At 28.8% G+C, this 12,848-nt stretch overlaps 1 protein-coding gene across 4 annotated transcripts in view; it reads left to right on the top strand.

The window, feature by feature from the left end:
• The window catches only part of LOC129911692 (regulating synaptic membrane exocytosis protein 1), a 247,748-nt gene that overhangs the window by 198,907 nt on the left and 35,993 nt on the right, over positions 1–12,848 (top strand). For all 4 annotated transcript variants that reach the window (XM_055989559.1, XM_055989558.1, XM_055989557.1 and 1 more), the window contains 3 exons: positions 5,637–5,761; positions 12,220–12,442; positions 12,564–12,625. In XM_055989559.1, coding sequence (XP_055845534.1) covers positions 5,637–5,761; positions 12,220–12,442; positions 12,564–12,625 — 410 coding nt within the window. The remainder of the gene's footprint in view (positions 1–5,636; positions 5,762–12,219; positions 12,443–12,563; positions 12,626–12,848) is intronic.

Here is a 12,848-nt window from a genome sequence, read left to right as displayed (position 1 = left end):
TTTCTTAATTCAACTAGCCGTATGAACCACAGCCAGGAATTTAAAAAAACAGGTTCTATGGGTAATCTGAGCTCGTTTTCAAAAGTGATGTCATGTTTTCCCTTAGAAGCACTTTTTTCAATACTTCATTAATAAAAATATAATCATTAATCTCCTTACTATAATCGTAATCTCATTTATTTTTGTTTTTTAATTTGTAAGCACTTATACCACATAGGTATAATTAATAAATTTTCCTATAGTTCCGTGTTTATCTGTCTTTCCACGAATTTGGTGTGCAAACTTTTAAGACAATCATCAAAAAATAGGTATTTACTTTCCTTCTTTTGTACACATTCATCAGCGAATTTATCGGTAAACCTCCATATCAAAACGATTGTCTTCCTCTCTCTCATATCCTTGCTGGAAATTCTTATTCAAAAGAAATTTCAATTTCCGCTTTGTAATTTTAATGAGAATCAGCAACTCACATCTGTAGCAGCAGTTCCATGAAATTATTTTAAATATGTTTAGATGTGTGTGTGGGTGAATGAATATATTTATCAAGAATCCTTAAAGATTGAAATCATCGAAAAGTTGTCATCGAATTTCGAATTATCCTTCCATTCTATACATCAACAAGATATAGGATAGGATGGAATTATTAGCTTCATTGATTTTAGACACCAAATGTGCTTTTGAGGAAATTTGGGCACTGATTGGGTATTTCTTTCAGCACCGCTTTGTATCTCTGGTACCTTAGGTATGTTCAATTACATCTTCACATCACTACATCATCTGCACATCGGGCATAAAGAAAGCAAAGAAAAACCCTTGAGAAATACGAAATAAGAATTCCTCCGGCAAGGATATACTACTCTTGAATCTTTTCCCACAATCAACAGGTCGTCTTCGGCGTCTGTCTTCAGCTTAATCGAAAGAGGTTTTCACATATAGCTGATGGCAGGCGGCATCCTTGAAATAAATTGCTTTCCAGTTCTTATTTCCTTGTCAGGGTTCTTGTGATAGTATCGTGCATTCTGTGTGTGCAAAGACGACTCCCTCCAAGGCACAAGAATGTCTACAACTTTTATCCCCATGATATATCTCCGTGATTCAGATTTTAATATCCAGAATAAGGAAACGTGGCGCTGCGCGCATCAAACCCACACACACACTCATGCTGCACACAAATTCGCGAATAAAAATGTGGAAAACAAAAGAGGAAACAACCGATAGAAAAAAAAGGGAAGAATGGAAAAGTGTGTGGTAGCTTTATTTTGAGACTTGAAAAGAATTCGCACATATTCCAGTTCAGTCAGCTCTAACAATTTCAAGGAAAATGCCCTGGGATCCTTAAAAAGAACATAATTCCGAGAATTTACATATATTTTACATACACATATATAGAATTCATTTTAAGCAAAAACTTTATGGGGGAGCTTGACATTTCACTTGAACATGAAAATGAGTGTATATGAGCCAGAACGAACCTTACTTACTTGTTGCTTTGCTGCGCTACTGCTGCTGATGATGATGAACGACCTCATTTTCCAGCATCATTTTATACCTACTATAAATTCTTGTATGTTTTCTTGCCTCTAGTGGGTTGATAATATTTTGATGGCATCAACATAATCCCGAGTAGACACCATCAAATAGCCTTTATCCTTGTTGATTCTCATAATTTACTGATGCTTCAATTAGTTGCATGAGTGCCTTTAGAATGAGATCATAGCATGATGCAGTTGGATAATGATGAGATAACGATGACGATGACGCTGAGATGAGATGCAAATACGTTTTTTTTTTTTTTTAAAGGCCTTATTAATGAATGATGGACTTTAATGTTTTCGTCGCAGTTTAGTAAATTTCATAAAGGAACTTTCTGTACAAAAAAGTTTAAGACAATTAACAGATTTCATGGAGTGTGAGATTTAATTTTTAACAAACAGTTCATTAATAGGTGGCAAAGAGACGTTGAAAACGTAAAACACATATTTGTTGAATACATCAAAGGCTTTGAAAGCTTGCTTATCTATTAGCAAACATTGGAAACAAAAATCAGTTAAAGAAATTAATTCCTGAGTTAATTTTTGGAATTGACTGGGGCACTAAAATAATGTATTCGTGTTTTTTTTATTGTTTAAATAGTGTTAAAATAACAAAATTGCATTCTATATGAAAAATTCATAAAATTCGCTTTTCATAGGAAGACAACGAAATTTTAAATCAAATTGAGCCGGTTTTTAATAAACTAATTTTTTATAAATAATAAAAAAAAAAAAAAATAAAATTAGTATGCGATTTTGTAGTAATTAAAAAAAATTTTAAAAATATTTAAAGTATTTCAACAGTCATACATTCACAGTCTGGACAAAAATAGAAATTAATGAGTTTTTTAAAATTTTTTTCTACTATTTTTAACTTTGAAATCGATTATTTCAAAAACTATTGGTTGAAATATATTTATTTTAAAATTACCTTTCGGAAATGGTATCACTTATAAATCTAAGTGTTGCCGTTGTTTTTTTAATAAATTTTTTTTATTTTAATAAATTTTTTTTTTTAAATGATTGTATTGAACTCCTCTACAAAAACCGTTATCAAATCCTGGCGGCCAAGTTATCGTACTACGTGCCAAAATAACATTTTTGTTCGGTGCCTAAACGTTCGAATTTCTATATCTGGGTTGAAATCGTAAATTTTTTTTTTTTCAAATCCAATTTTGAACTCATTTTCATAAAAAATACCTCGTTTGATTTGAAAATAAATATTATTTTAGAATATATTTTTAAAAAAGCATGTTGTTGTGAAAATATATACTTTAATTTGATGTCGAAGTTGGGTAAATGACGAAAAAAAATGGAATTTTTGAACTTTGACAGCTTATAAATTCTAGGTGATTTAACGGAGTTACATGTTTTATACATTGTTGAAAAGGTATATTTATCTTCTATCTGTAAAAAAATCGAAAATAAGTAAAAGTTTGACGAAGCTAGATTTTTTTCAATGGGTGAAGGTCAAAAAAACCGTTTTTTGCCCGTAATTCCAGGTTTTGGGGGTGTTTAAATACCGTTTCGTACACAGTCCGACTAGCTCTACAAAACGTGATAGGTCTCCGCCCGCGTATATTTTAAAACCTCATTTTTGTAACACCGCAAAATCAGTTGAACGAATTAATTCCTGAGTAAATTTTTTGAATTGACTGCGGCACCAAAATAATGTAATCGTGTTTATTATTTGTAATAGTGTTAAAATAACAAAACTGCATTCTATATGAAAAATAAATAAAATTCGCTTTTCAAAGGAAGAAAACGAAATCTAAAATCAAATTGAGTCGTTTTTTTTTTAAAACTTATTTTTTTTTATAAATAATTAAAAAAAAAATAAAATTAGTATACCATTTTGCAGTAATCAAACAAAATTTCAAAAATATTTAAAATATTTATCGAAAATTTGATTTTTCAAAAAAAAAAAAAAATTTCAAAATTTTTTAAAAATCCAAATTTTTTTTTAAATTTTATTTTGAATTTTTATTTAAATAATACAAATGATCTAAGAAGTAGTTTGGATGAAAAAAATCAGATTTAAATAAAAAAAAAAGGTTCTATGACAACTACCGTTAATTATGATTTTCGAAAAAAACCTTTCTTGTTGAAAAACTTAGAAAAAACTTATAAATTTTGATACCCAAATCGTTGGAGCCTTTGTCGAGAAAATAAAACATTTCCAAAATTGGTATATGATGAGTAGGTACCGTTTATTTTTGGTCCAAAAAATCTATTCCTATTTTCATGTATAAAGTCAGTGTTTTTGAAAAAGTACATTCTTAAAAATCTCCTGCACACCCATGGAGTGAGACATCACAAGAAAAGTATAAGCAAAGCACTGTTCATAATTCAAAGTTCAAACCTTCTTGGAGGTCTGGTTGCTGAATTATTTGCATGTAAATATTTTTTTTCTCAGTTTCGGTGGCAGATAACTTGGATTCAAAGTTCCAAAATAAGTTTATGACATATGAGTTTACAGTGAACAGACCAGTGATTTTTGCATTTTTGGTAAAAAACAAATTCATTTTTTTTCAGATTTTCGACAAAAAAAAATCAAAAGGTACCCATGTCCCAAAAAAAAAATGCAGTTTCAAAATTTTCTTCAAACCCATCGAGTGAGATATCAATGAAAATATCTTTAAGCTCTAGTCATAACTGAAAACCAAAAGTTCCTTGAAGATTTGTTTGCTGAATTATTTTCATCCAAATATTTTTTGCTTTTCTATTTGAAATCATTTCCATAGACAATTTAGCCTTCTGCCTAAACTAAGAGAGAAATACTGACTACCTGCTGTACGATATCATCATAATTCACCCAAACCTATCGTTTTTTGTCTCATCTAACGCAAATCTCTTTGTAGAACATGTTAACGAAGTGGGTCACTGTGGCGTATGAGTGATATTTTTTTAATAATTTAATACAATTTAAAGACTTTTAACTTTCTGTTACCGGTTGCTACAAATATTGCATAAGGTTGATAGATTCATCAGTTTTTGCATTATTTGGTTATTTTAATGAACATTGGTGAATTCTATTGAAACAAACTGACAACTGATAACAACAAAATTTTAGAAACAAAAGTTTGAATTTTCTGAAATCTATTAAAGTTACGAAATTTAAAAAATAAAAGTGGCTATTTTGATGTATTTAAAGTAAGTAATGAATGATATTATAAGTATATTATACATTTAACTGACAATAGATAATGGAACACGATGAAATATTATACAATTTATTCTTGACATAAATATATCTTCAACCCTATCCTTGACCCAGACTTTACATAATTGCCAGACTTAACTTTCAAAAATACAACATGTAGCTTAGTTAAAATTTATGACAAAAACAAATTATCGTTTTTCATCTCCTTAAATCGTTTTCCAACATAAAACTTTTCACGTAGCTTGAGGTTTTCAAAAGAAAAAAAAGGTACCCATAAGTAATAAGTATAAAAATAAACATAATTTTTCCATTTCAGATTCTGTTCTCCGTAAAGAATGTGTCCTTGAACGACCTTCTTTTATCTTCGAAAATACACCTTCATAAAAATATTTATTGATCTGAAATCACCATCACTTCCGGTAAATCCATTTTCATCTTCCCTGCATATCATCACAAAATGTAAAAAAGAAAATATTATCCCTTTGGAATATCATGCACCAAAAGAGAGCTAATAGCATTAAAAAAGAAATCGAATTCCTTTCCACATTGTCATCTCCTTTCCATATCCTTGCCAGCATAAAACCCTTAGCCAAACCATTCATTTCATAATATCATTTCTTGAGCTGGGCGGAAAGTATCTCAATAAAATGGAGATGAAAACCATAACTTTTTGCACGACTACTTAATACATTTTCAAACATGCTTACACTAGCCGGTGTGTCTTTTTTCTGTATATATACACAAATACATACATAAGTATTATGTGTGTACATGAAGTGAAAAACCCTTTAAGTTGATAGCCCTCACGTTTACACAGAATATAGCAATGGCCACTTCTTATGGTACTTCAATGTTCTCAACGCCTCGTCACCGTTAGGATAAATGAGTTTAAATGTGTTTTCTTATTTCTTTCTTTGTTTGTTCTTGTTTGTCCTTTGCAGCGCGGGGCTTTGGAATGCGAGTTGTTGGTGGCAAGACTGGTGCTGATGGAAGACTCTTTGCTTACATTGTTTGGACAGTGCCTGGAGGACCTGCTGAAAAGAATGGATTACAACAGGGTGATAAGGTAATATTTGTTTGAATTGAATACACCCAACCTATCACTTAAACGTGTTCGCTCAGAAATATGTACACAGTTCTTATAAAGAAAAAAATGTGATAAGTTTCAACAAGGTGAATAACTTTTTTAAGAACGTTGTTAGGGCCGATCATCAAACTCTCTTTAAAGTTCAGTTCGGTGGGACATAAAAGTAAAAACCTTAGTCAATTTTGCATTATTTGGTACAGATGATACTGTTATTTTATTTACAAAGTATAGCTGATGATACCCGGGTAACCGGTTACCCGGGTAGTACCCGAGTACTCGAGTAAATCGGGTAATGCCCGGGTACCAAGTAGCACAAAAGTAGCACAAAAGTCTAAAATACACCAAAATATTTGGAGTATTTTATGCACTTTCGTGATATTCATTTTGAATATAAAAAATATACCATTTTCTCGTATATAATAAACTCCTCTGGTTAAAAAATTAAACCAATTTTTGGTATATAAATAGAGCTAGTTGTATAAAAAATGAACTGGTTTTAAGTTAAAAATTATTCCTTTGAAATTGAAAAATACACAATAAATCTATGGTAAAATACACCATTTAAATTATTCTGATTTATAATTTGAACTAAAGTTTATTTTTTTACCTTAAATAGTTTGATGAATTAAAATTTACACTATTTCTTATGAAATAAATGAAAATTAATAATTCTCTATCACAATACTGCCATGAGAAACTAATGATTAAATATGAATTTGACTGCCTAATTTAAGAACGAAACAAATTCTATCTACTAATTTTAGATACTACCCCGTCTAAAAATCGAGCGCCTCAAAAATTTCAATGAATTAATGATTTTTTTTTTTCGATTTTTAAAATCAGTTTTTCAAAAATAATAATTTTTTTGTTGTTTTTACATTTTTTTAGAAGCGTTCTCTTATTATAATATAAACGAATCGAAAAAAAGAAAAAATGCGGGATAATTAGTCCGATATAGTACTATTATAGTAAAATAATTAATCGCTGTCTTCATTATTTAAATGGCGGCCATGGAAAAATATGACGTCTCCTACTTATGCAGTCTGGTGAATTTTATGTCCACAGGGTGTACTTCCTACACCAAAGAGAGGGTACAAAATATACCGTTTCGGTTCATTTGAGAATCGAATAATTTTATACACCATGGTGTATTATAAAAATAATTGAATATCGGCGTATTTTTTGCTCGGAATCTTAAAAGAAATGTTGAAATTTTGCACAGAAAAGATGATGGTATAATTTTTATACCATCTTTTTTGATAAATACACCATTTTATCGAAATTTGTCAATTTTATACCAAAATTAATGAATTTACACCAATTTATACACCAGTGTGCTACTTGAGTACCCGAGTACCCGAAACTAACCGATTTCAAAAACAAAATTTGGGAAAAAACGTTTAAAAATCACATTGAATACAATCTTCACACAATCTGTGGTATTCAATACGAAATTGATTGACAAAGTAAACTGCCTTAATTGATTTCTTATCAAATCATGAAAATCATATGTTCATATGTGCCTTCTACTTTTTGATAAAATTGAAAAATAGAAAAACTACTTTCTTTATCTGACTCACTCGTTTTTTTTGAAAAAACAATTAATTAAAAAAACTTCATTTTAAAATTATTATTAAGTGTATAATCTTAGCTTTTGAAAAAAGTATCAATCATAACTGTAAGTGTTGCCGTTGTTTTTTAATAATTTTTTTTTATTTTAGTTATTTTTTTTAGAAAATGTCCCCTCCCGCCAAAACGGGGGGAGATAGACCCCCCTGCCATAGTCAACAATGATTGTATTTAACCCCTCTACAAAATCTCATTATCAGTTTTCGGTTCTTAGGTACTTTCCTATCAAAATGTTTCTGTTTTACTTGAGTAAAACTAAAAATGCGATAAAAAAGTTAGATTCAAATGGCCTTACTTCGGTTAATTTTCAATGAAAAAATTTAGTGAGCACAGCATTTTGAAGGAAATTCATTCTTCTTTTTTTCTTTAGAGCTATGTTTATTTCTATCTCAACCCAAAAAAAATGTTCCACTAAAAAAGAAAAAAAATCAAAAAATCAAATTTTTTGATATTTTTTTTATGATTGTTTCGACTGTTTTGGTATGGAAACTTTTGTTTTCAATTTTTAAAAAAACATTATTCTAATAGGAAATTCAATTCTCTACAAAAAGTTTTGAGTGCAATATATCAAAATTTTGCTCGGTTTACGAGATATATTGAAAAAACCAAAAAGGGGGCTATTGCACCCCTATCTTCAATTTCCACCCTCTCATTTAATAGCACTCAGCGACTTTATCTACTCTTATAACCCATTGAACGATTCCTGCAATAAAAACCAGTGAACGTCTTAGTTCCTTTCTAAATGACATAATCAATAGCCTACTAGTTTCAAAATCATTTATCGAAAACAAAATCATTTATCGAAAACAAATTGAATAACATAATTTTTGTTTATAGGCTGATAGTAATTAACTAAAGTTACTTGGGCCAAGCTCTTAGAATCTACATCCTAATTTATACCAAGATTCGAAGCATTTTTGAACCATAAGAACCTACAACCTTTGTTTTCTGCAATGCAAACATAACGCTTTTAAGATCCATTTCATATTATCATCTTGTGGTTGACCATGTCAAACGCTTTTTTAATGGATATAAATAAGCCTTATTTAAACTTTTTTTTTCTTCAAAATTAGGCTAAACACGAGAAAGGGATCGTATCAAAATTCTGGCTTCAAAATTCTGCTTTTCAAAATTCTGCTTTCTTAACGAAAATTCTGTTTTGCAAAATTCAGCTTTTTTTCTATTCTGCTTTCCAAAATTCTGCTTTTTAAAATTCTGTCAGCATTATACTTGAACAAAAAAATTCTTCCAATTCTTTTTTTTTTATAGCATATGCGCTGACTAAAGAAAAATACACCTCATCAATGTAATTCAACATTGGTACTTTCCTAAATTTTTTTGTTTAAGTGTCGCAAATATTTTTTAAAATGCATAGACTGACTTTCTTTCAAATAAAATCTATAACTTATTGGAACCGATGTTGTTTGATACAAGATTTATTCCTTTTCTTATTAAAATGTTTGAATATTCATCTTTATTTGACAAATTAAAAAATTTTAAATTATTTTCGGAAATGTTTAGTATTAAAAACCTTTTCTTAATATTTTCAAATTTATTCATTTATAAAACAAAACTTAATATGCATTCAAAGAATGACAAATTATTAAGGTAAGTAATCAAATAAGCAGATAATTTTTCAAGAAGATGATTTTACAGAATTTTGCAAAAAATTAAGGGTTTGCAAAATGTTAAAAAGTGGGCGCTTTTTAACATTTTCCAAACTATGTTTTAATTTTTTGCAGAATTTTGAAAAACAGAATTTTGAAAAATAGAATTTTGAAAAGCAGAATTTTGAAAGCAGAATTTTGTAAAGCAGAATTTTGAAAGCAGAATTTTGACAAAAGAATTTTGACCCCGGCAGAATTTTGACCCCAACCCCATTCGGGATCGGGTCAAATTTCTGGCTTCAAAATTCTGCTTTTTTTTACAAATTTCTTCTTTTTTCTATTCTGTCTTTCAAAATTCTGCTTTTTGAAATTCTGATTTTCAAAATTCTACCAGGATATTTTTGAACAAAAAAATTCTGCTAATTCTGTTTTTTTTTTTTTATAGCATATGCGCTTACATCTCATTAATAGTTGTTCAAAACTTTACTACTTTCGTTACTGTTTTTGTGTAACTGTCCCAAACATTTGTTATAATGCATAGACTGACTTTCTTATAATTCACATTTATAAACCGTTGAAAACTATTGGAAACTAAAAATAAAGACACAAAATATTCCTTTCTTAATAAAATTTTTGACGGTCACTTTTATTTGATAAATTAATAAATTTCTAATTATTTTTCGAAATTATTTAACATTAAAAATCTTTTCTTAATATTTTTGAATTTATTGATTTATTTTTATTGAACATACAATAAAACATAACATAAAAAAAACTGACAAAGTGAGTAAGTAATCAAACATGCAGCGAGGAGATAATTTTACAGAATTCTGCAAAAAATTAAAAAAGCGCGCGCTTTTAAACATTTTCCAAACCATTTTTTTTTTTTAAATTTTATTGCAGAATTTTGTAAATCAGAATTATGAAAAGCAGAATTTTGAAAAGCAGGATTTTGAAAAACAGAATTTTGTAAAGCTGAATTTTGAAAAAAGAATTTTGTCCCCGGCAGAATTTTCAGCCCAACCCGTTACATTCAGAAAAGTTTCCAATAAAAAATAGATATTGTTTTATCAATTTTAATATAAATTGATACTAAAAAATACTGGGCATGAATGTGCAGGCTTTTAAAAATTACAAAAAAAAAAAACTGCTCAAAAGAATATCCCTTAAAATTAGTTGCTTTTCAAAAGTTTATATTTCAAAATACAGGGATTATGAAAATTCCGTATGAGACACCTACATTTTTTTTAATTTCTTTTTAATAGTGTAACTCATATTTCTGTAAAAAAAATGTCCCTACTTGTAAAAAGCCTTTCGTCGAAGGTCTACCACAAGTATTCATTTCAAAAAACCCTACACAACTTGGTTTTGAAATTTTGTTGAATTTTTTCAATACCTTTTATAACCTAACAATAAATTTATCTATCAATTAAAAAAAAAATCAACTCTCTAAACCTTACCGTTTAGAAAATAGCCTCTTTTTTCAATGTCGTGATAGCTCTATTCACTCTATTTCTACTCTTATTCCTCTTTGGCTGAGAAAAAAAATTAAGAAAATCGGTCATTGGTTAGCAAACGTACACAAAACCAAACTTCTGTTTTTATGAAACAAAATTAGTCAGAAATTTATGATTTGTTTTTTTTTTTTTAAGGAATTTCATTTTTTTATAATTGTCATTTGTTTAAAAATATCTTAAGATAAAAAAAGAAAGAATTAAGAAAATATTATTCAACACATAAAACGATACATATTTGGATAAAATTCATCACCCGATTTAAAAAAATTGATTTTTCAAAAAAAAAAAAAAAAAAAAATTGAAAATTTTTTTAAATCCAAAAATTACTGTTTTTTTTTTTTAATTTGGTCGTGGTTTACGTTCTACCGTTCTATGTTAAGTACCATTTATAACGGTACAGAAAATGATTTTTTTATTTCAACAAAAATGTTCAACACACAAAAATTTTAATCAAAATGATGAGCGTTGTTTTTGGAAAAAAGTAACTTTCCTATTCCATTTATATGAAAGGTACCCTTAATATTGGTCCAAAAAAATTTAATTTGTCTTTAACCCTCTACTGCATGAATTAATATTAGCGGACGAAAAAATTAAAAAATGCTTTACATGGGTTCTTTGGGTTATTTCAAAACGGTTTTCATTAAAAAAATTTGTTTAAATTAATTTGTTTAAAAAATTTGTTTATAAGCCAAATTTGGCTTCGTATGCATTAAGGGGTAAGAAATCTTACAAATTTTATTTATTCAGATTATGTAAAAAATACAATTAAAAACATCAAAAGATAAATATTTATCATTTAAAAACAAAATAAAGTAAAAAAAATACATTGTATTACAAAAGGTTACGAATTAATTCAAATTTGGCTCATTTTAAGACATGGAACCGAGAAAAGCAATTTGTTTTCGTCCGTTTTAAACATTTCTTCTGGTTCACATTCTTTCCACTGTCGAAGTTAGTCTTGCTCCAACATTTTCACCCACTCCCAGATCTTACAAAAACTATAAAGTAATAAAATTATTGAAAAATATTATTGGTGAGCCCCCCTCCCCCTAAAATTTTAAAGGTTACGCCGCTGGAAATATGGTTAACATGAGAAAAATGTCTCTAAAGGCGAAGGGGCTCCATTTCTGAAGCAAAACATAACTTCCAAGCAAAATAACAATGTAAAGAAACAAAATTTTCCAACAAAAAAATTTAACAAATTGTGTAGATTTACAACCCCTTAATGCATACGAAGCCAAATATGGCTTCCGTACTTTTTGCCCTCCCAAGACCAGGCCAATAATTTTTTTTCAACAAAAATTGGTTCATAGCATACACAATTAGACAATCGATCAAAAATAAATTTTTAATTCCACTTTACTTTCCAAACAAACGCAATAATTAACACTTAAAGTATGGATATATTCTACATTTTCGATTTCAATGCACACGACTGATCGACTCACCTGTGATCATAAAATACACATTTATTTTGTGTCGGACACACGAAAAAACTATCTCTATGGGTTCTCAGAAACTTAAAGAAGAGGATTGTATTTAATCTTTACCATTTTTTTGTGACAGAGAAGAGAAAAGTGCATACAAACAGACAAAACCATATTTGGCTTCGTATGCAGTAGAGGGTTAACTAATAGAAATATTTTTTTTTGTAAATAAATTAATATATTGAACCGACTTCCAGATACTTGAATGGAACAGCATGTCGCTCATCGATCGCAGCTTTGAAGAGGTTTGCTCTATAATGGACCGCACTGGAGACATTGTCGAATTACTGGTTGAGCATGCAACAGACTTCCGTATGTGTGATCTTTTTGATGAAAATCTGCCGCCAGGCAACAGTGGTGGCCATCAGAGTGGACCACGTAAATCTGGTGATGGACCCATTGGTTTGGGTCTTGTTGCAGGTGAGTTTTTTTTACTATTTTATTATTATTTTTTTTTATTTTTAATTGTTTTAATTTTTAACTAAATGTTGTTTTTATTTTTATGTGTCTTTATGTTTAATTTTTTCTCAAATTAAAATAGACCCTGAAACTACTGACAAATCACCGGCATCGCCAACAAGACGGAAACTACCCAAAACTCCGGTATAAATAAAACTAAAAATCTTTAAAAATAACAAAGTTTTGTTTTGTTTTATTTTTTTAAACAAACAAAAATCACAATATTGTTGCATAACTCGTTAATTATTTTTTTTTAAATTAAAACAAACAAAAAAAAAAATCAGGAAACAGTGGAGTTTATGTTTTTGTTCTCTGCTTATTTTTAGTTTATATTTTTTTTTATTTATTTTTTTATTTTGTTGGTAGT

This window comes from Episyrphus balteatus, chromosome 2 (assembly GCF_945859705.1).
Source record: "Episyrphus balteatus chromosome 2, idEpiBalt1.1, whole genome shotgun sequence".
NCBI classification, from domain to species: Eukaryota; Metazoa; Arthropoda; class Insecta; order Diptera; family Syrphidae; genus Episyrphus; species Episyrphus balteatus.
The sequence above is the reverse complement of the archived record's forward strand: the minus strand, read 5'-3'. Positions and strand labels throughout refer to the sequence as shown.